This window comes from Mytilus edulis, unplaced genomic scaffold (assembly GCF_963676685.1).
Source record: "Mytilus edulis unplaced genomic scaffold, xbMytEdul2.2 SCAFFOLD_1481, whole genome shotgun sequence".
NCBI classification, from domain to species: domain Eukaryota; kingdom Metazoa; phylum Mollusca; class Bivalvia; order Mytilida; family Mytilidae; genus Mytilus; species Mytilus edulis.
This window is the reverse complement of record NW_027267626.1, coordinates 1-24184: the sequence shown is the minus strand read 5'-3', so window position 1 is coordinate 24184 and position 24184 is coordinate 1. Positions and strand designations below refer to the sequence as shown.

General features: G+C 32.7%; 1 protein-coding gene and 1 long non-coding RNA gene across 2 annotated transcripts; one reads left to right on the top strand and one right to left on the bottom strand.

Moving 5' to 3' along the window:
* Positions 1-8830: 8830 nt before the first annotated feature.
* LOC139505688 (uncharacterized) lies at positions 8831-12804 on the top strand (the record flags this gene model as incomplete). Its single annotated transcript, XM_071295180.1, is given in 8 exon segments — positions 8831-8936; positions 9539-9812; positions 11112-11128; positions 11131-11573; positions 11575-11617; positions 11620-11790; positions 11793-11882; positions 11885-12804. Coding segments are annotated over 8 exon segments (1629 nt in total), but the record flags the coding sequence as incomplete, so codon positions are not given.
* LOC139505689 (uncharacterized) lies at positions 9609-14976 on the bottom strand. The gene is made up of 3 exons (XR_011659817.1): positions 14485-14976; positions 10632-10707; positions 9609-9744 (listed from the first exon to the last, which is right to left on the bottom strand). It is a non-coding gene; the product is annotated as an uncharacterized lncRNA (long non-coding RNA).
* Positions 14977-24184: the final 9208 nt, after the last annotated feature.

Here is a 24184-nt window from a genome sequence, read left to right as displayed (position 1 = left end):
TATTTTCATGTCCTTAATCTTCATTTAGCTGTTCAACTGTTGTGGTTCGAATACATTCTTGGCTTTAAAATATTCGGCTTTGAGAGTTATAAAATAGAAAAACCAGAAAAACTAAAGAATAGGACAACAAAGAGAATACAGGGACTCCAACCCAAACCGACAAACCTACCTTTAACTTGACTCTTTTCTCATTGATCTTAACCATGCTAACCTTGCGGATACCAACGATGCCTATTATGTATATATATAAAAGGACAAGCCGTGTGTGTCCGTTGTACAGATGTGTATCATATGTTCATTTATATATATATATATATATATATATATATTATATATATATATATATATATATATATATATATATATATATATATATATATATCATTGTATATATATAAACAAGTCTAATTGAAATCAACGTTCAAACCTACGATTGCGTTGGATAAAAACCGCAATTTGTTATACGTGTGCATGTAAAACAAATTCCGTTGTAGAGGGTGTTTATATATATATATATATATATATATTATATATATATATATATATAATAGCATCTAAATTGCAACCCATTGGTAGCGGAGAGGTTTCGTTGCTGTGTTCATGTCAGTCACGCATAACAAACTTCAAGGAGGGGTTCGATTCCAGTGAAGGCAAATAAAAATACAAAAAATAAAGGTAAGTTTTAAATTATTTCCATTAGTGAACAGAAATCTGTAAATTCGCCAATCCAAACTTAATGAAATTAGGCACAAAAAGGAAACAATTGAAAATAATTTGACGAGCCCATTTCAGCGACAGATTTAGCTAGCGTTGATTCCAGAAAAAGAATCATGGCAAATGAATCGGCAGATGTCACGACAATGGTTTAACTTCATATCTTGAATTTATTAACATTAACTTATGTTTTATTGTTGCGAGACACAATCAATTATGAATAGATTGTTTTCCTTTGAATAGCGGGACCAATTAAAATCATCTCAATGGAGTAGGAAAAGAATGATAATTGTTTCATACTAATCATCATTAAAGTGTAATATCTTTGTCTAGCGGGAGCAATTATTACCTGTTACGCTGGAAAAAAAGGATATTCGTTCATGAATATCTCGCGGCAAGTATAATGAATTAGACCGAGTAAATCCCAGTGTGGCATTTTTTTTCATTGATCAGTTGAAAGTCAAGCATCTTTTTAGTTTTAACTGAGTTAAGTTGTCACGATGTTCTCCATGTAAAAAGAAAAAAATGTTTCTTTGTAATTTTAAATTGTAAATTTTGGAACTGTATATATATTAAGATATCGTAAAAGCTATATTAATATGAACCTCAACAATTTGATTTCAAAGTTGCCAAAAATAAGTTATGCTTCATGTCTTTTAATTCCTTCATATACTTTAATAAACGAAGATAATTATAACTGAAAGTTACCGATGTACACCGAACTAGGTAATCAAAGACAAAACATAGTCCAACTTAGAATAGTTATGCGCTTTGATGTGTTTTTCTTTTTTTTTTTTTTTTGTACAAAAAAATATAGGTTGTGCATTGGCGTTAATTTGATATAAATATGTAAACGTTTGTTATAAATGCACTTGAAAGGATGCTATAGATTCATTAAAAATCTCCATAACTAATATATATTTTACAAACGTTTTCATGTAAACAAAAACAAACTATATATATATATTTGAGACTCAGATCGTGGCCAGGGTCCCTTATCGTAGTTCGTACCTTAAATTGCCGTCAAATCTGACGTCATTATGAAGTAGGATTCCAAATAGACGGCCAATTGTATTTCCCCTCATATTGAAGTTTTTTGTTTGTTTGTGATCAAATTCAAGTCCAAATCTTTGCTACTTTAGTTGCCGTCATTCTTATTGAATTGCCGCAATGACTTCACAACCTCAATAAAATACGTCATGAGGTAGCAATACACAGTTAGGAAAAAAACTTAAAATTGACACTCATAATTTTTAAACACCCTCTTTCCCCTCCTGTCTAACAAAGAAGGCTTTATATGTGTGTTTTGCATGTATATACTTGTAGAAAGAGAATCTTCCATAGATTTGATTTCTAATGGTCATAAGGGTGAAATATAATCCCTTTTGGGTGTAACCATGGCAACAATCTGCATTTCTTAGATACAAAATATAGCAAAAAAGGGGGGGTGAACATGTCACAAAAGTCTCCAAAATTTAGTCTAAAGGAAAATTTCAATGAATTACAGTGATACCTTTCCTGAATCCATAGGTTTATATCTATCAAGTGGTCCAAAAAAAATCATATGTCTTCCTGCTCGTTTTTCCATAAAATTGAATTGAAAAGATCGAGCGCAAAATCTTTGTTGATAAACACTACAATAATTTATGGACCTATGTACGGTACGGATAGGAAAATACGGACTGCCAATCATTGAAATGGCCTATAAAACATGTTCAAATCAATCTAAATGTTCATATAAACCCACTAAGAAGGCTATATTATTCTTCAATTATCTAAAAATCAATTTTATTGTACAAAAACTTTCATATTTAAAAAATTCACAGGGGCCATAATGCGAAAACTAAACTTCTAACTGTGTATTGCTACCTTAAGGATTACATTTTTTTTCCCAATTCCACTTTAAATGGATTTCTGTTTTCTACTAGTTAAAACGAGCATTTTCGCCTGCTAGTTTTGAAAATCGGTTCAGAAATAAATATTTTATGAAGGTTAGCAGTTGACACTGAAATGCAACAAAAAAGTGATTTTATGAAACATGCCATGTCAAAGTGCATTTTCTCCTTTTTTAGTCAATTTTCTAAAACTATACCTTCTAAGCCTGTCTTTCCTTGTTTAAAACCTAAATTAACCTTAACAGTAGACAGATTTTACAAGTTAAAGCTATTTTAAAGCTCTAGAATGTCAATTTTTGTTGTGTATTACCATACCAAGGCCTTGGTTAAAATTTAGTCAATACTGAATTTATTTATAACAGCGGGGAAAAAATTGGGCTTAATTCATGCTAAATTGTGACTTTATACTTGCTAAAATAATAAATTTGATTTAAGTCGCATGAAAAATATAAAGCGTTCCCTTCTAAGGTTTCTACATAACGCGCAATCTTCTTTTCCAAGGAGGTAGCCAATAAAGTATCAATAATAACGGAACCAAGTCTTCTGTGTCAAAATGTCTATATTGGTTGCTAAGGACAATAAACAACAAAACTAACATATAATGTCATACTAAAGGTTGTTTCTCCCTTAGAATTGTATCTATAACCTAAATATCAATAGTTTTGTGGTATGTTTGTCTAAAAAAAAGGCAATTATTTGCTTTGTCAAATGCCATAAGGTAGCAATACACAGTTAGGAAAAAAACTTAAAATTGACACTCATAATTTTTAAACACCCTCTTTCCCTCCTGTCTAACAAAGAAGGCTTTATATGTGTGTTTTGCATGTATATACTTGTAGAAAGAGAATCTTCCATAGATTTGATTTCTAATGGTCATAAGGGTGAAATATAATCCCTTTTGGGTGTAACCATGGCAACAATCTGCATTTCTTAGATACAAAATATAGCAAAAAAGGGGGGGTGAACATGTCACAAAAGTCTCCAAAATTTAGTCTAAAGGAAAATTTCAATGAATTACAGTGATACCTTTCCTGAATCCATAGGTTTATATCTATCAAGTGGTCCAAAAAAAATCATATGTCTTCCTGCTCGTTTTTCCATAAAATTGAATTGAAAAGATCGAGCGCAAAATCTTTGTTGATAAACACTACAATAATTTATGGACCTATGTACGGTACGGATAGGAAAATACGGACTGCCAATCATTGAAATGGCCTATAAAACATGTTCAAATCAATCTAAATGTTCATATAAAACCCACTAAGAAGGCTATATTATTCTTCAATTATCTAAAATCAATTTTATTGTACAAAAACTTTCAATATTTAAAAAAATTCACAGGGGCCATAATGCGAAACTAAACTTCTAACTGTGTATTGCTACCTGAAGGAATAAAAATTGGACACAAGACACAGTCCCTGATAATGGATTAGTTTTGAAGAGACGTTAAAAGATAAGTAAAGATCCAATCGGTTAAACATTTTGGGCCTGCATACCGTTTTATTAGGAAATATCTAACGCAAGGGAACAAAACAACAAAAAAGAATAACAAAAATACCGAACTCCAAGATAAATTCAAAAAGGGGAACTCCCGAAAAACTGACGACAAAATGAAACGTTATCAGCCAACGGAACGAGTGGAAAACCGTCATAATCCTGACTTTGTACAGGCATTTCAGGAAAACAACAGTGATTCAAACCTGGTTTTATTGCTAGCTACACCTCCAATTTGTAGCAAATTAACCTGACGATATCGGGATATGGGTATTTAGTCGGATCTTTTAACACGTACTTGTGATTTGTTTAAAACGGTTTTTAACGAAGAAATGTCGAAATGTTCAGAACTTAATTAAATCTGTTTTTGGGTAAGATGGCGCAAGCATACGATTTTTATTGCGTCTTTCACTTGAGAAGCGAATAATCTTTAGCTACTTTATTTAAATATTGTGTAAAAACGTTAATTATGAGCTATGAAAGTCAAGTGGCTCAAGCATTTTACAGTACTGAGGAAGTTTTAAAAAAATGCAAAGAAATATTTTAACAGTGGGTTAGATTTCATTAGTCTATACTATCTATAGATTACCAACTTTTGGTTATATTTATAATTTAGAATCATCATTGACGGTGGAGCGCGATTGCACAGTTAATTACAGTCGATTTCAGGTTATTCTGGTTGGGGCTAAAACGCTTCGTACGTAAAAATGACTTACCGCGTTTATTCAAAATTATGTTTTCCTAACGCATAATTTTTGGTTATTGACTTAATCCAATTAATTGAATAAAAATTTAATAATTTTCCCCCTTATTGCTCACATATCTGGTACCGTGTGCAAAATTGCTTCCGATAGGTTATCTCACCATTGGAAGTCGGCCATTGTTTTTACCGGAAGTGTTGCCTGGAGTACGGTGACGTATGTAAACAATATTTTTTCGGAATTCTCGGGAGTCTTCTCGGTTAGGACGATAAAAGAAAAGACGTTTATAAATAGCAGACGAACTTCTGTTTACATACAGCAGACTTACGCAAATTACTGTAGAGATTGATTTACAGAATACAGAATTGATTTATATGCCATGGGAAGAAAGAAAGTTAGAACTACGATCAAGAGTGTTGAGGTATAACAACCTGTGTGTAAAACAAGAATGATGTTTTCTGAAACTCATGTGAATCACTGACAATGCTCTTTGGGGAATATCATGTTTTTCAGTTGTCAAGTTGTGTTATTGAGGGTTGTCCCTTTTTATATATCAAAAGTCAGAAATACTGTACAGTGATTACCCATGCGATTCAGAAAACACCATTCACAGCTTTTCCCTTCATATATAAAACTTGTCTTCCCGTCTACTGCAGTTTTGAACATGCAAGTAAAAAAACCATGAATCTTTGCACATGGTTCCAGACATTACAGAATACAGAATAATGGGAAAAAAATATATAAATATTATAGAAAAAAATACCCAACACAGGGCTAGATCCAGCTATTTTTTAAAGGGAAATTCCAACCCAGGAGAAAGGGGTACAGGGGTGGATTTCCAAATATATGTCCCCCCATTCTGACCCCCCCCCCCCACCACTACTAACAAAATAATGAATAGAGAATTATAAATATTCATTGGCTGATCCAGCGGGGAGGGGGGTTGGTTCCCCCTTTTTTGTACAATCAATGCATTCATATGGATCTATAATCGGGACACCATACCCTTTTTTTTTAAATGCTGGATCTGCCCCGGATATATTTACACCAAGAAATAAAAATTGGACACAACATTCATCATTCATGCTTTCACTCAGTGGCGGATCCAGAAATTTTCATAGTGGGGGCCCACTGACTGACCTAAGAGGGGGCCCGCTCCAGTCACGCTTCAGTGATTCCTATATAAGCAACCAAATTTTTTTCCCAAAAAGGGGGGGCCTGGGCCCCACCCCTAAATCCGCCTCTGTCACTATCAATTGCATAAAGTTCTAAACACTGATAGATCCTACTTCTTAATTATTGAAATCATCATTTTGCATTTGCACTTGGAGTAAATTAGATGCACCAATTATAGTCTCTACAACATACTTCAATAGAGATAACAGGAAGTGTGAAAAACACCAAATAAACTAAACCAACAACACCGCATGGTCCATTTATCCTAGAGAAAAATATAGTGCATGATTTTGCCTAAAATTTTATACAAGACTGCAAGATACCTGTAAATGCAATAATATGGGTTAAAAAAAATAGAGGAAATTGTTTGCACAGAGACATGCCTTTATTTTACAATAAGATAACATAAATTAGAACCTACTCATTTGTGAGTAGGACATTATTCACTTCTCAACCTGAATATGAATTAAGAAATAATTGAATATCAAATTAACAATAAACTACAATGATGCACCCTTCTTCTGCAATGTAAATTATATAACAGTAAATTTTCTGCCCGACTTTTTATCCTTGTTACTATAGTCTTTGACCATTATTTTACTAGGAGCGGAAGTCCCATAACAAGTAAAATATGTGTCACTCTGGCACTTACTATCTTTGGAAAAATTGTTCTATTGCTTGTTTTTCTAGTAATTTCAATTATAATTATAGTTATTATTAAAATAGGCATATTTTGAAAGTTTCATTTATTTTTTCCATACAGAAAAAGGATATATGGACATTATAAGCTAGGAATGCTAATGACATGATGTCCTTTTAAAGAAAATTAGTCTGGAGACATACATTTAAAAAAATAATTTATACACAAATCTAAAACAATATAGAAACGTTTAAATTTATCTTTTAAAATAAAAGGCATGGACGTTTTTACATAGGATAATAAATGACAGGGAAATTATTAGGAAAAAATAGTGTGGGGATATGAATTCCATTAGTATTTATAATGCACAACTCTAATTATAAAACATAAAATTGAATTTTCATTGTTTACATGTAAATAATTTGTTTTATCAAAATTGTCCTTTTAAAATAAAGAATGTTTTAAGAATATAATTGACATTGATAAAATTTTCTAGGACATCCATTTCAAGAAAATTATAAATACACAACTCTTATTCAATATTAAAACTTATCACATATTTTGTACTGATATGTACGTTTTTGCATGGCCAATAATAGCCGGAAGTCAAGGTTGGTTATCAGCCCTCGGGGCCGATATCGATATCAGCCCTCGAAATCCATATCAAGCCCCCGAGTTTAACTTCCGGTAAACTGTCAATCAAAGACTATTTGTAAACAAGTTGAACACAATGAAAAGAAATTTAGAAAGTTACGAATCTGCTGTAGAAGAAAAAAGTAAGAAATCAACAGTGAAAATCACAAAAGTTCCGTAAAATTTTGACATCATAAAGAATTTATAAAATATATGACGCCACACTGGAATGAGTAGCGATATAGGATTCTTCTTAAGCATTTTTAACATTTGTAATGTAACATTTTAAAGTCGTTTAATATTTGCAATTCTTAGAATTAATATATTTATTGTTAATCATTTCTGAAACTTTTCACAAAACGTTGTTTACCTACTGTGATACGAACTTTTTTAAACTCACAGTGATTCATTTTTTATTTTATTTTCGTTAAATATCTTTTTGATTTTTGATGAAATATCAAACATAATTTGGTGTAAGCTATTTGTTTTCTCTTGCTTAAAAATATGTGATAAATAGATTATTACATGTCATTTTTCATATGGTCCCTGGTATCAGCCCACGACCCATATCAAGCCCTCGGGCTAAAGCCCTCTGGCTTGATATGGGAGTCTAGGGCTGATACCAGGGGCAATATGAAAAATGCCATGTAATAATCTATAAATAACATTAAAGTTTCAATTGTGTATATGTACTAAATGATTTGAATCATTATTATTTTTTTCCTATAAAAAAAGGACATGGATGCTTTTATCTAGGAAAATTAATGATGGACTTTGAATTCATAGGAAAGTGAGTCAGGGAAAATAAATTACTAACATCAGACTAAAAATACAAGATAATTCTGTAACAATGGATTTTTAATGCTAGAAATATGTGTCGGCCCAGATTTTATTTTTAGAAATAAAAACTCACTGTCCTAAAATTCAAAAACAGTTATGCAAATGTGTCTTGACAAATTATTCCATTCATTGTGCACTCAAATTCAATTTATATAAACAGAATTCCTTCAAGGAATTGTGTACCAAGGGAGATAATCCCTACAAGAAAGAGATTTATCTCCCATTAATTGGTCAAATTGTTGGTTACAATATTAACATTTTTCAATGCTAAATTTTCTAATGCATGCAACAATTATAAATTGCCTTAAGTAAAGCATCACCAGAATAATAACAAACAAGTAAATGCTACAAAATTGATTAAAACTGTTATGAATTTATTGAATAGAAATATAATGGAATGGAAAATTAATTTTATGTCAGATTTACATGTATTGTCACAACGTCAGCTCTGATGACATCAATAATAATAACAACATATATAATATTAAGATATCCACATCAGATACAAGGTAGTTTAAAAATTATACTACATATTTCATATAAATTTGTGGTATAGGATAAATGTTATTAAGCCAGCAATCTAACAAGCATGAACAATTAAGTAATTATCATGAAAATATAAACTGTACACATTCCATATACTTTCATATATTTATTGAAAAACACTCAATTCAGAAAGCTTTATAACAACAGAAATTGTCCAAATTAAAAATTATATTTGCCAATGATTTTTACAGGTTTCACACCTCCTTGAAAAAATGTTTAAATTTTTCACTATGGAAAAGAAGATTGGAAAGCCATGGTGTTTGAGTGATCCTTGGTCCCGCATGGTGAAGGCAACAGGTAGTGTAAATATTTATGGTAAAGACACTGGCAAATCTGAATTCTTGACTTACATGAAAACTGTTTAATGCAATTTGCTGTTCATTGTCTGAAAATTTAACTTTAGTCAGTGACTGTTTTTTATGAGTTATAGTTATAAAACTTGAAATCCCCCTATTCTTAATTTATAAAATACAATAACTCAGAATAGGACTTTATAGTAAGATCGTGAATTTTTAAATTAAAAAAAAGGAGCCCGTTTTAATATATATATAAACAATTTTCCAAAGTTTCATGAAAATAAGATTTGAAATTATCTCAGGAAACGTTAAAAACAGAAGAACATTTATGTCATCACATTCAATCAAATTATTTACACATGCATAACTTCAAGATAAAATAAAAAATCAATAAAACAATACAGTGACACTCACAGCTTCACACAAATCAGTACTTTACAATAAAAAATGTACTATAAAATGTGTTCATTATATACAATTATAAAATCTCCTGAAAAGATTAATACTCTCATTATCTCATATTTGGTTGATTATTAAAGTGTACACACTTAACACAAAACAAATGAATGTTTATATTTCTGAATAATTTCTCTCTATTTTCAGGAATAAGCCTCAGTACTTTGAAGAGGAAGATCGAGGCTTTGGATCCAGTGCAGGATGCAGTTAAGGAAGTGCACAAGTCATCAGTACAGAAGCCTGGTCCAAAGCCTTGGAAGCTGGACGACTTTAACCGGAATGTAGTGAAGAGGACCATATATGATATGTATAGGAAGAAAGAGGTGGTGTCCATGCCCCGTCTTCATGAAGTCCTGAAAGAGAAAGACATTACTGCATCCTTGTCAACAGTAGTGAGAACAGTGAAGTCACTGGGTTTTCGGTAAATATATATCAAAATTAACATTTTTAAGTAATAACAACTTTGGATTCCTTAGAATTTGCAAAGTCCAACTTTCCTAGGATTTTTTTCATTATTTGATGTAACCTTGAACTTGGTTTAATGTACAACAGAACATGTAAATGGAACATAACTTTTCTCAATCCTGAAAAACTGGATAAATCAACAGTATTTCTAAAATAATAAAGGAATGACTTAAAAATTGTTTCCACAGTTTCAACAAATTTCTATTTCAATAAATATTCTGAATGCGGTGGCGGATCCAGGGGGGGGGGGGGGGGGTCCGGGGGTGCGCACCCCCCCTTTATTTTTGCCGATCAATGCATTTGTATCGGGACATATGTTTTGCACCCCCCCCCTTTGCCCTGGTTAGCACCCCCTCTTTCGAAAATTCCTGCATCCGCCCTGGATGTAAAGCAAAAAAAAAAGTCTATATTTAATGTTATACCAATGCTTTGTATGGTTAAGTAGGTAGGAAATTTATTTCCTTTCTGATTAACAAGCAAAATAGCATACTTGTTAAACACAAGAAAATGAAGTTACATTTAGGGGCCTTTTATAGTTGACTATGGGTATGAGCTTTTCTCATTGTTGAAGGCTTGTACAGTGACATTTAGTCATTCTGGTCTCTTGTGGAGAGTTGTCTCATTGTCAACCAGACCAAATCTTTTTATATTTACAGCACACACAAAAAAAAACCCAAAAAAAACAATCTTATTTCATTTAAAAATTAATTTATATTTTTGGGACAACAAAAGGAAATTTCATATATATGTAAATAATTGGTATAACAGCCCATACCTGATGCAAAACACAAGACATCTGCCCAATATTGACATTTTTGTTTAACACTGTGATCATCAGCAAAATGTAGGATCTGTAATTAGAAGTATTATTAGAAGTCAGTATGTAGGAAACAATGTATATGAAAATTACATTTCTTTTGCAGTGAAAAATCAGTTATAGAGAAAAAAAATCATTCCTAGAATTATTTGTTTATTCTGAGGAGAATGCAATAAATGTCAATAATTGAATCAGTAACAAAATCATACAACAATATAATTATCTAAATAGGACACATGAATTAATAAACACAAATGTTTTATGAAATAAGCTGTAGACATTAAGCAGACATGTATCTACATGTATCAACAACCAAGCAATAAAGGCTATTAATTTGTGACATTGTTTTCCCCATACAAAATGTACAAGCGTTTCATTAACTTTTTTTTTTAGGTATGCAGACATGACTTTAAACTAGTATTTCTTTTTTTTTTATAGGTTTTCCAAGAAAGGATCGGCCGACGTCATGTGGTTGAGAGGGATGATGTTGTTGCTCTTCGTCATCATTATCTGCGTCAGATACGTAAGTACAGGCAGCAAGAGCGTCATATTGTGTATTTAGATGAGACTTGGTTGAATTCCAATCATGTAGTCAAGGGTGACTGGCTGGATGAACCTAGCACATCCATGTCAGTCTTTGAGCCACACTGTGCAGGCAGCGGGCGTTCTTTACCATCTGGTAAAGGCACTCGTTTGATAATCCTAGATGCTGGATCTTCTCAACAAGGCCTCATCCCTGGTGTTGGCCTGATCTTTGAGTCGTAAACCAACAGCTCGGATTATCATGATGAAATGAATAGTGAACACTTCACAGAATGGTTCAGAGACACGCTCATCCCTAGACTATCTCCCCAGTCTGTAGTTGTAATGGACAATGCTCCATATCACAGCCACTTAGATTCCTGAGTCGAGGGCACCTTCTACAGGTGCTAATAAACCAGGTATCTCGCATGGTTGGATAAGAACAATGTTCATTATGACCCCAAAATGAAAAAGACTGGGCTGCTTGATTTGGTAAATCAGCACAAGCCTCAGAAAAAATATGTGATAGACGAACTTGCAAAAGCTCATGGCCATGTGGTTTTACGATTACCCCCTTACCATTGTGAGCTCAATCCCATGAAATGGTTTGGTCTGACTTGAAAGGCTTCGTAGCTAGAAAAAATTCTACCTACAAAATTAAAGATTGTAAGAAGCTTTTTGAGGAGGCAAGTCCCATTTCAGTGCGGAGCGCTGGGCTAAATTTGAGACTCATGTGGTGAGGGAGTATGAAGAAAAGCTCTGGCAGATCGATGGTCTCAGAGACAAGGCTCTTTCTCCAGTTATTATACATATGACGGACGATGAGACGGATGACAGTCAGGCGACTATTGTATATTGTCAGGAGGGGGGTACCGATGACGAGGAAATTGACATGGACATTGTTGACGGTTATGTCTCTGATACCAGCGATCAGGCTGATGTGATTTTGTGTAAAATTTGTCATGACACTGATCCGCCAGGACGTGTTCCCAAGCGAGACCGGGGAACGCACATTGATTGGTTTCAATGTGACACCTGTGATCAGTGGTTGCATAACAAATGTTGCACAAAACCTGCCCTGGCGCAGATAATGTGTCCTCGGTGCTATTCTCTTCTTCACCACCGAAATCTCAGTGAAACACTGGTCTCACCACTGGATGATGTTGAGCAGTAATGTCTTTCTTTAATGTTGGTCAAATGCAGTGCATTTTCTAACAGTTTCAGGACTTCTGAAGAATGGACAATGTGATAGAAGCATATCTGTGATAAAAGCATTTCTGTGATAAAAGTATATGTGTGATAAAGACTATATTGTGTTAAAAATAAAGCATATCTGTGTTAAATTATATAGTGCTAAACATCTGTGATTTGTTTTGGTATAAATGTGCAATATCTTTGTAAATCATGTAAATTATTATCTAGAAATTTCCTGGACTGTTGTTGGCTTTAATTATATATGCATATTACTTATCGTTACACGTTAATTAAGTTTCATTTGAATTTATCAAATTCTCTCAATTTTAAATAGTTAAGTTTGTTCTTTAATGTATTGCAAGTTTGTTATATCAAAATGTTTCGATATATCTAATAAAAATCTCATGTGTATTAATTTATTTTAAACAGACTTTATATTTGTAATATGTACAAATAAATGGTTGTATAACATTTTGAAATGGAGATTAGAGACAAATGAACACAAACTATTTTAGTTTTCACTTCTTATGCAGAGAAATTAAATTGTTAAGCAGTGTGAAATATCTACATGTATCAGTAATGTAAATCACACTACACTTTATCGACTATTTAGATTAGACAGAGAACAAAATTGTTGTTATTCCATATAATTAGTTCACTACTGACAAAGAAGTACAAATGTAGAAGGGGACGTTTAGGTTGCAATCCGTTTATCTGTCTGTCAATCTTTCAGTCCAACAAATCAGTTTTCCACATTTTATATGCCCCATATATGGTGATCTATGGTCATTATGATTTTAGTCTGTGCATCCGTTTGTCTGTCTGGCTTCATGTTGAAGTTTTGGTCAAGGTACATGTAGTTTACAAAATTAAGTACAATAATCAGTTCTCCACACTTCTTTCTGCATGTTTGACGTTATTGTTACAAAAATTTGGTATATAGTTTTATCATGACAAGTTACAAATCATGCTTGTATTTTGTTTTGGTCTCACTCTGATGATTTGTGGTTCTTGGACTTAGAAAATCCACTTAAAAAAAAAAATCATCATGCTTGAAGATATTGGCTTCATGTTTCTGTGTTTGTTTATACATTGCACTAGCTATATATAGTATATATAGTTACATGTACATCATGACAAGTCTGAATTTTGTCCCAATACAATGCATTATTAACCAGTGGGGGACTATAAAATGTATGTATTGCCATGCAATATGCACATAATAGATATAGAAAGATGTGATATGAGTGCCAATGAGACATCTCTCCATCAAGTAATATATTATTAAAGTAAACCATTATAGGTCAAGGTACAGCCTTTGGCTCTCATTGAACATCAAGCCGAGAGGGCCCCAAAAATTACTAGTGTACATGGTGTAAAACATTACAAACAGGAAAGCCAATGGTCTAATTTGTGTAAAAACAAAAAAATGAGAAACACTTAAAAACCACATACACAGACCTCAACCACTGAACCTCAGATTGTTTTATTATAAAAAAAATCTTAAGAAAAAAGTATTGGAAAAAAAAAACATTCATGAGCTCACATTTATACTAGGGAATCAGACTGACTATAACAGTGCTTGTTCCAAAATGGCATGAAAAGTGTTAATGTAGGCACTAACATTATGGTACATGTAGGTGTGGTTAGGGGGGGGGGGGGGGGGGGCTATGGTTTTTTTTTGAAAAAAAAGTTTGTTTCCAGTTTTTGGAGAAAAAAATAATTTGTTTTTGATTCTGAGAAAAAAAAATTGTTTGTTTCACCCTCAGCTGCCACTATATGTAATGCTAAAATTGAAAGAAAAAAAATTGTTTTCGACTTGTCGCGAAAAAAATAGATTGTTTTTTGCCGCAGGCGAAAAAAAAAATTTGTCCAGATAAAAAAAAACATAGCCCCCCCCCCTCCTCCCCCCCCCCCACAGAAAATCGAATGGTTGCTGCCTAAAGTGAGTGATACGCGACACCAATATCAACCCAACATCAGAGATCAGGAACATCGAATGATCAACAGATTAGCGATCATCAAAGGTGTCAATAAGGCCAACATAAACATGTTAAAGGTTGCATATCATTATGAGTATTATGGATTTTCTTACCTACACTGACCTACCATTCATCATAGATGTTGAAACCATATCGGTGAAAACACGTGTATGAAATTGATTCCGTTCCATTCATTGCATCATATTGAGAGCATACATTATTAATGCTAATCTTGGTATTGGATATGTTGTCAATAATATCATTCTGTACAATATGTAGCGTAAAAATACCGGGTACGAGATCATATTTTCCTAGAATTAATCAACAATTCCATAATTTCTATTCTCTCATCTTGTTTACATCATTATCGCGGGAAAAAATAACGAAACATTAGCCGAACGTTTCCGGAAACTCCGGAATTTCCCGAAGATTGATAAACAACAAACGATCCTCATAGAAACAAAGATGGCGACCAATGAATGCAAACTTGTCATAGGGAAAGTCAAGGTCGGAATTTCAACCGTCCAATACACAAGGGCTGCCGTAAAACATTTGAAAATGTCAACACCAAAAATTATGCGTTAGGAAAACATAATTTTGAATAAACGCGGTAAGTCATTTTTACGTACAAAGCGTTTTAGCCCAACCAGAAAAAGAAGAACCAAAGACAGAAGACATAAAGAAAACCAAGTCTGTTGAAAGTGACAAACAATCAGAAAAAGAAATAAAAAAAAAAACTACAAAAAGGATTGAAAAAACCGATCCAAACCTTATATTAGTTATAGACAATATAGAAAATCAAGAAATATTTTCAAGCAGTAAAGAAATAAGAAAAGAGCTCTGTACCCTAGAAAAGAGAGCAGAAAAGGTCAAACTAGCTTACAAATTACCACTTGGTGGAATAGCCTTACACTTTGAAAAGAAAGAGGATTTGACAGAATTTAAAACCTATAATACAGAAAAAATATTTGGGAAAGAAAGTAATATACATCTTCCAGCGTCTATAAGACCACACAGAGAATCAATTGGATTCATTCGTGATATACCTATACACAAAAATATCAAAGATATTAAAAGCCAAATCGAAAAACAAACAACAGCACAAATAACAAAGGTAACCAGAATTAGATATTGGGATACTAAAAAACCTATGCCAATTGTAAAGATAGAATTTGACACTCCACAAGACTTAAGACAAACCTTAAACCAAGAACTTCATAATTTATCATATGGGAACAACACTATTTTTGTGGAGAAAAGAAGAAACTATAGATTTATTCGCTGTTTTAAGTGTCAACATCTTGGTCATTCTTCTAATCAATGTAAATCTGATAGCTGTTGTAACAACTGTGGCTCTGAAAGTTGCAAGGAACAGTACTGTACTAAACCATCCCAATGTTGTAACTGTGGAGGGTCTCACAAATCATCATCATCAAAATGTCCAGAATTCATTAGAATTGTCAATCAAAGAAAATTTAGAAACACCATTTAAGCAGAAACATACCATAATATATTTAATCACCATGAGACTGTTATTTATCAATGCACAATCATTTAAAACTGCAGTGGAATTAAAAGATATTGTAAGAAATTATGATATAGATATTTTATGCATCAATGAAACATTTGAATCAAAACAAAATCCATTGAAATTTGAAAACTGGCAAATTTTTAGTTCACCACGACCAGATAAATCAAGAGGAGGATCGGCAATATGCATCAAGCCAAATTTGGAATTTGTGGCAGAAAGAAGACAACAATATGAAAAATATGATTTCGAAATGGTCTGTCTGGAAATAAAAGACCAACAAAATAAGAAGATAAACTTATGGGTGCCATATATTACCCCAGAAAATACAGAACATATGAAGAAATTATGTTTAGAAATTAATAAACAGAAGCTGGAAAATTTGGTAATTCTAGGAGATCTCAATGCAAAATCATTTGAATGGAACAACAAAACAGAAAACAAACATGGAGAACTTTTGGAACAACGTATGACAAAAACAAGTTTAATTTGTGTAAATGATGGACAAGCAACACGTAGAAATTGTGACAGTATTATAGACCTAGCCCTAATATCACAGAACATTTATAATATTGTGGAAGAGTGTACAACACTAACACATGAAAAGGTTACATCAGACCACATTTGTATAATGTTAGATTTGAATATGGGAAGTAAAAAGGGAAATTCAATGACAAGCAATAATGATGAAGAAAATTGGAATATAAGGAAATGCAATTGGGAAGAGTGGAAGGAAACCACAGAAGAATATTTCAAAGATATGCTTTTGAAAGATGATGACTCTTTGGAAGTATGGTATGAATGTTTTGAAAGTTGTATGACAGCATGTATGGAACAGGTAATACCGAAATATAAATATCATCAAAATAGACCAAAAGTTAAACATCCTGTATGGTGGAATGAAGATGTAAAGTTAGCAAAAAAAGAGTTAAACAAGGCACAGAGACATTTTAAAGAACGAAGTATCCCTCAAAATTTTAATAAAATAATAGATGCGGAAAAGAACTTAGAAGTAATCAAAGATAAAGCCCAAAATGAATGGTCAACAACACTATGTGACGTGATAGGATCAGGAAAAACACCAAAGGAAAGATGGGGAGCTTTCAAAAAATTAACCAAGAAAACCTCAGACAACAAGGTACTTCCTTTCATAAAATATGATGGCAATGTAATTTTTGAGGAGAAAGAAAAGTCAAAGGAATTGGAAAAAGTATTTTTTGGAGGAAAACACCTAGACCCAAGAAAATTTGACAACAAGTTTTATGAGGAAACAACTAAAGAATACATCAACATAACATTAGATAGTGACAACCAAGAAATGGATGATGACAAATATAACCAAAGTATTACCATGGATGAATTGGAAGGATCCATCTTCAGACTAAAGAAAGAAACTGCACCAGGACCAGATGGATTTTTTCCAGAGCTGTTTATTAATGCTGGAAAAGAATTTTTAGACAAATTATTAGAAATTATGAACAGATCATGGGAAGAAGGAATACTTCCACAAAATTGGAAAATGGCAAATGTAAAATTTTTGAAGAAAGCACACAAACTTAGTTACAATAACCCTTCAGCATACCGGCCAATTAGTTTAAGCAGTGTAGTATCCAAACTGATGGAAAGAATAGTTCTATACAGAATAGAAGAATATGTTGAAACCAACAACATCATTGATAATGAACAGGAAGGATTTAGACAATACAGATCAACAGTCAATGCTTTATTGTCACTCATCCAATCAATATATGGGGGATTCAACAAGAAAATGATTACGCTTGCTTTGTTCATTGATTTTGAAAAAGCCTATGACAGTATATGGCGAGAAGGACTATTAGTAAAACTTTATCAATATGGAATCAAAGGAAAAATCTGGAATTGGGTTCATTCTTTTTTAAATAACCGTGAAGCAGTAATCAACATCAACAACACAAAAGGAGAACTATTTAAAACACATACAGGATTACCACAAGGTTCAGTCTTATCCCCTATTTTGTTCAACATCTTTATAGCAGATATTTTTCAGACCGTTCTGGCACAGAAATGTAAATTTGCAGATGATGCAACCATATGGCACACAGGTGAGGACATCAATATTCTACAACAAGATCTTCAAACAGATATTGACAAGGTGAATGAATGGAGCAACAAATGGAGGATGAAAGTGAGTGTAGAAAAAACAGAATATTGTATTTTCAGTAAAAGTATACAAATACTACATCCGTTCTACTTAAGCTTGGTAATGGAACTTTAAAACACAACAACAATCCTAAAATTCTTGGAATTACACTTGACCAAAAACTGACTTTCAATACTCATATAGATAATGTACTGAAAACAGCAAAAAGATCATTAGGTATAATTAGAGAAATTAAAGGTATTGCTAATATTCCAACAAAAAGACTAATAGAAATTTACCAAAGTCTTGTTTGTTCAACCATCACATATGCAAGCTGTGTTTGGCAGATTGGAAATTCAACAAACCTACACAAGTTAGATGAGGTTCAAAGACATGGCCTTGCCTTATGCCTTAATATGCTTCAACTTCCAGCCTTGAAGTTCTTCAGATAATTGGTGGAGTCTTACCTTTAGAACTGAGAAGAGAAGAAATAGCAATTAGAGAATTGGCAAAAATTACCTCATCTTTTACAACAGTCCCAATTAAAAAAAAGCTAGAAAACTGGAAAACAGAATCTAATCGGAAACTTACATCTCTCCAATTGGAAAAATGATACTACAGGCAGATGATATGAAAAAGGAAACATCAATTGAAGTAAATAATATTGAACAGCAATATGAATGTCGTGGCATGTGTGCAATAAGAAGGGCACCGGAGTACTGGACCACATTGGGAAGTTCCAAAACAAGAACCAGTGAACAAGCCATTGAAGGACAAAGACTTATAAAACAACAATTAGAAGAACTTCCTCCAAATACAACAGTGGCATTCACAGATGGCTCATGCATGGGAAATCCTGGGCCTTGTGGTGCAGGAGCCATTATATACAATAATGAAGAGGAGGAAACAATACAGTACCCTGTATCAAACAGAGGATCAATACTACTAGCAGAACTAGTAGCCATTAAACTTGTGCTGGAAAAAAATAGACAATTATAATTACCGCAATGTTAAACAACTTAACCTATACTCTGACAGTCAATCCGCCATAGGCATTATAACCTTAAATTGGAAAGCAGAAAATTATCACAAAACCATACAAGAAATCAAAAACAGGAAAAAAAAATTGGAACAAAAAGGTTTTATTATCAACATCATTTGGACACCGGGGCACTCTGATATAGAGGGAAATGAACAGGCTGACCGTCTGGCAAAAGCAGCGGCAAAAGAAGCAGATAATAGGGAGGAAATGTCTTCAATCACGACAAAACAAGACATCAAACAAGCGGCGAGAACATCAGTCATTAAAAAATGGAAGACACAATGGGAATCTAGTGAGGTTGGGAGAAGATTTTTTAATCATCACCCAGATGCATCAAAAAAAATCAAACTCGACTTCCCATCAAAAAAACACTTCAATATACTAAACAGTCTCAGATCAGGATACTCCAAACTAAAGGGGTATCAACATTTCATTAACAGACATGTAGAAGACAACAAATGTACTTGCGGAGAAATAGAATCTGTAGAACATTTTTTATTATCTTGTGACAATTACAGTTTGGATAGAGAAAAACTCCGCCAGTCAATATATTTCAAAACAGGAACACTTAATCTAGATCTAGAAGAATTACTTAACACCGAAGCCAGTGCAGACATACAATATGCAGTTTCCGAGTTTATAGACGATACTCAAAGATTTGATCATTTGTTTTTATAAATCAGTATCAACAGCGTCTACCAAAATTAAAGTGAAAGTACAAAGAGAAAATACAAACGTGATTAATGTATACAAACGCGCAAGTGACCAAAGTACATATGAGAAAATCAGTGTCCACTTTACGGGAAGAATAAATCAGATTCTCAATTCGTTTACATAATATAATACTATTAAGTCATAAATTAAGAAGTCAATTAACACCTAAGGCATGTGGAATACTCAGCGTTTTACTTTTTACTTGTACAATCTTACTATCCATGCAGATGCAAATTTATACCCTTTTCTACTTACAGTAACTGTAACTAGGCGACCATTTGATTAGTTAATAGATAATGAACTATGAATAATGGATGTACTTCAGCGTGGTTCAATTCTTGTACACAGCTATTTCCTGCATTTTGTGTTGTCGATAATTCCCTTTCATCAATCAGGCCTTGGACCGAATTATTTATTAGTTCCTACTAGTATATTATATTATAATTAAAAGTTCGGTTATATGATACTAAACCTAACTGAAGGCACGGAATCCTTCGCATATAAGAAAAATATATTTAAGAAAAACTGCGAATTGATATGTCGGTTAAAAGCTCATTAGAGCTTATGTTTGTCTATGTTTTATATACCATGCCGACTCTAAATAAAGCTTATTTATTATTTATATTTATTTATAGGAACAGAACTGAAATTAAATGTATCTCTGATGTTTAGGTTGTTTTTTTCTTTTTAACAAATATTTCTGTTTTCGCGAAAAATGAAATTAACACTCATCGATGTAGCGCAGTAAGCAAAAGACAGCAATCGACAGATTGATGCTTTCTTTAACCATTTCATTCATAAACACAACTGTTATAAAGTCTTTACAGCAACAGGATTACTTATTTCCTGGTTTTAATTGTTTTGTTTTGGAACCTTCTTAGAGCTTACTATTTGGTATGGATTTTCTATAGGTTACTTATGGTTGCTTTCATCTGTCATCTACTCTGGTTAATAGTTGTCTAGTGCAGAAAGAGTTGGTATTACTTTGCTTCATAAAAAAGAATGGCCAACGAAGATACAAGTATCTTGTCTTAGGGAGGGATAATCATACTTTGTAAAGAATCACTCTGATTCAAACAAAAAATTCTCTGAAACCGATATTATCAAGATGCTAGATTTCTTGATTGACAACATATTTGTAACGTTCGGAGGACGTGTTTTTCAACAGACTGTCGGCATCCCAAAAGGGAACAAACTGTGCCCCTCTACTTGCCGACTTGTTTCTTTATTATCATGAGGCTGACTTCATGCAGGAACTTCTTAGGAAGAAAGATAAGAAGTTAGCAATATCCTTTAACTCTACTTTCCGCTATATAGATGACGTTCTTTCACTAAACAATTCAAAATTTGGTGACTATGTGGAACGCATCTATCCCATCGAATTGGAGATAAAGGATACTACAGATACAGTTAAGTCGGCTTCATATCTTGACTTACATCTAGAAATTGACAATGAGGGTCGGTTGAAAACAAAACTTTACGACAAAAGAGATGATTTCAGCTTTCCAATTGTGAACTTTCCATTTCTAAGTAGCAACATTCCAGCAGCACCTGCATACGGGGTATATATCTCCCAATTGATACGATATTCCCGTGCTTGCATTTCCTATCATGATTTTCTTGATAGAGGGTTACTGCTAACAAGGAAGCTATTAAACCAAGAGTTCCAAATGGTGAAGTTGAAATCATCCCTTCGTAAATTTTACGGACGCCATCACGAGTTGGTTGACCGTTATGGAATAACCGTTTCACAAATGATATCGGATATGTTCCTAACGTCGTAACTACAATCCCCTTCCCTTTCATGAATGTGACCTACCGAATTAGACTATTTACCGGATTTGTAATCACATAAGCAACACGACGGGTGCCACATGTGGATCAGGATCTGCTTACCCTTCCGGAGCACCTGATATCACCCCTAGTTTTTGGTGGGGTTCGTGTTGTTTATTTTTAGTTTTCTATGTTGTGTCATGTGTACTATTGTTTTTCTGTTTGTCTTTTTCATTTTTAGCCATGGCGTTGTCAGTTTGTTTTAGATTTTCGAGTTTGACTGTCCCTTTGGTATCTTTCGTCCCTCTTTTCTTTTGCAATCATACCAAATATTTTTTATTTTAAATTTATGTTATTCTCTGTATAAACGATTAAGGTATTCATTCTGAGTATATAAATTAACGAATATTAATTATATGTCACTTTGATGTACCCTTGTAATTATCGCGGGATTGAAACTCAAACGTGCATAGGATTTTGTGACGGTGACCTTTAATAATTCACATCTATACAAACTGGACCCCTGTTGTGTTCACCTCGAAGTGCAAAGCTACATGTATAGATGGAACGGCGGACCCGTTTAACATCTATAAGTCATTTTGTCTCTGGTGGATATTTGTTTCTTGCGAAACATAGCTTTTTATTCGTTTTCTCGTCCTTAATACGCTATAACTATTTGTTATCAAAATTGCAACTGTACTATTTGTCTAAGGTTTTACACGAATTTGCGACGAAGCATATTGTATAATATTCATTGAATATTCTTTTCTTAGTATAATTGAGATTTTTTTTTATCCCGGTTTAATGTTAATATTTCTTATAAAATGTGATATATATGAATTAACGAAAATTCATAACTCTAACTATATTTTTGGGACTTTGCACTTTACACTAAATATGACTTTTTGTCCTTACTGACACTAAAGTACAATTTTGTAGATGATTTGTTGTAAAATTTCACATTACTTTTAGTCAAAAGAACAATTGTTTAGGAAAGGAAAATTCTATGTCGTGCATAAACGGAATAGAACACGGAAAAAAATATTCTTTATACAACATGTATATATCTGGACAAATTTCTTTGTGTCAAAAGAGTTTTGATTCAATATTTGAAGGTACTTTTTTATTGCAAATTTTAAGACAAAGCTGAAATATCTACACTTTATTATTTAGGGTTTTCTAAAATGCTCTCATCGGCAACGTTTAAGGCTGAATATTAATTTCTTTCTAGTTAATGGAAATTTGTAAAAAGATCACAAGTTTTTAGAAATATCATCATAATCTATAATTTTATCCCCCCCCCCCCCAAAAAAAAAGCCATTGATGATGATGATAGAAGTTTTCAAAGACTTTGACTGGCTACACAGCCCTTAGATATATATAAGAAGATGTGGTGTGAGTGCCAATGAGGCAACTCTCCATCCAAATAACAATTTAAAAAAAGTAAACCATTATAGGTCAAAGTACGGCCTTCAACACGGAGCCTTGGTTTAGTAATAAATCAGAAAATTGCTAATTGTTGTACACTTGTTTCAGATAGATTTAATCGTTAGCAAAATTGACAGTATAGCAAACTTATTAATTGCCTAAATTTTAATATGTTTATTTATAATTTTCCGAACAACAAGCTATAAAGGGCCTCAAAATTACTAGTATCAAACTTACATACATGTATCTATAAGTATGCTATGCTTATTCAAATTAATTTTAAACGTCAAAGTACGTGACTGTTTTTATTAACGGTTTCACTAACTGAAAAAGCAACTGTCACTGAATAAATCGACAACTTGTAATGGTTTTGTGATTATTTTCTTGTGATTTTTATTCTTGTGGCTTTTTTCCGGTGACTTTATTTCTAGGGACTTTGTGAACTTTTTCCCGTGACTTTTTTTTTCGTTTATCATTCTCTTAATAGGTATCACGTTATAACTACACTGTTATTGTCAGATTAGCTGAAAGCGTAAACATTTCAAATAAAGGAAATAAAATACTGAATTATATTTCTAAACAAATTTTAAACACCAAAAAAAATCAAGATCAATGTAAATATATAAATATCTTTATTAGTCTCATTTACTAAAAATAACAAAAATAAAAGTTCCATTTAATGATTGGCAGTAGAATAATTATCTGTTAAACAACTAAGCTAAGTGTGAAATGTCTGGCAAGTTTTCAAAAGATGTCCAGCAGAGTACGCCCGCTGGTTATTTGGATTGATTAAAATTGTATGAAATCCTCGAAAACGTTGTCACCACTTTAATTAATACACATCTGTTGCAATAAAATGTCTTTTTAGCTTTACAGAAATATGTTATTGTCAATAGTCCACTAAACTAAAACACAAGGCTGCATATACATGTTTCATATGCATGATATTTCATTGTATTTATGATATGCAAATAAAAAAAAATATTTTCCTATAATACTAAGATTACAGTAGCTGTATTAAAAAAAATATAAATCTAGCTTGTTAAATCAAATTAAATGAAACACAGACTTACTACAATATTGTCCCTATGTTTTAAGCAATCGTAGATACATTTTATTCAGCATTTACTTTTAATCATTTAAAATAGAAAGAAGACTATTTAAAAACTACCGTACTACAATTTTCTACATTCGTTTTATTGTTAATTA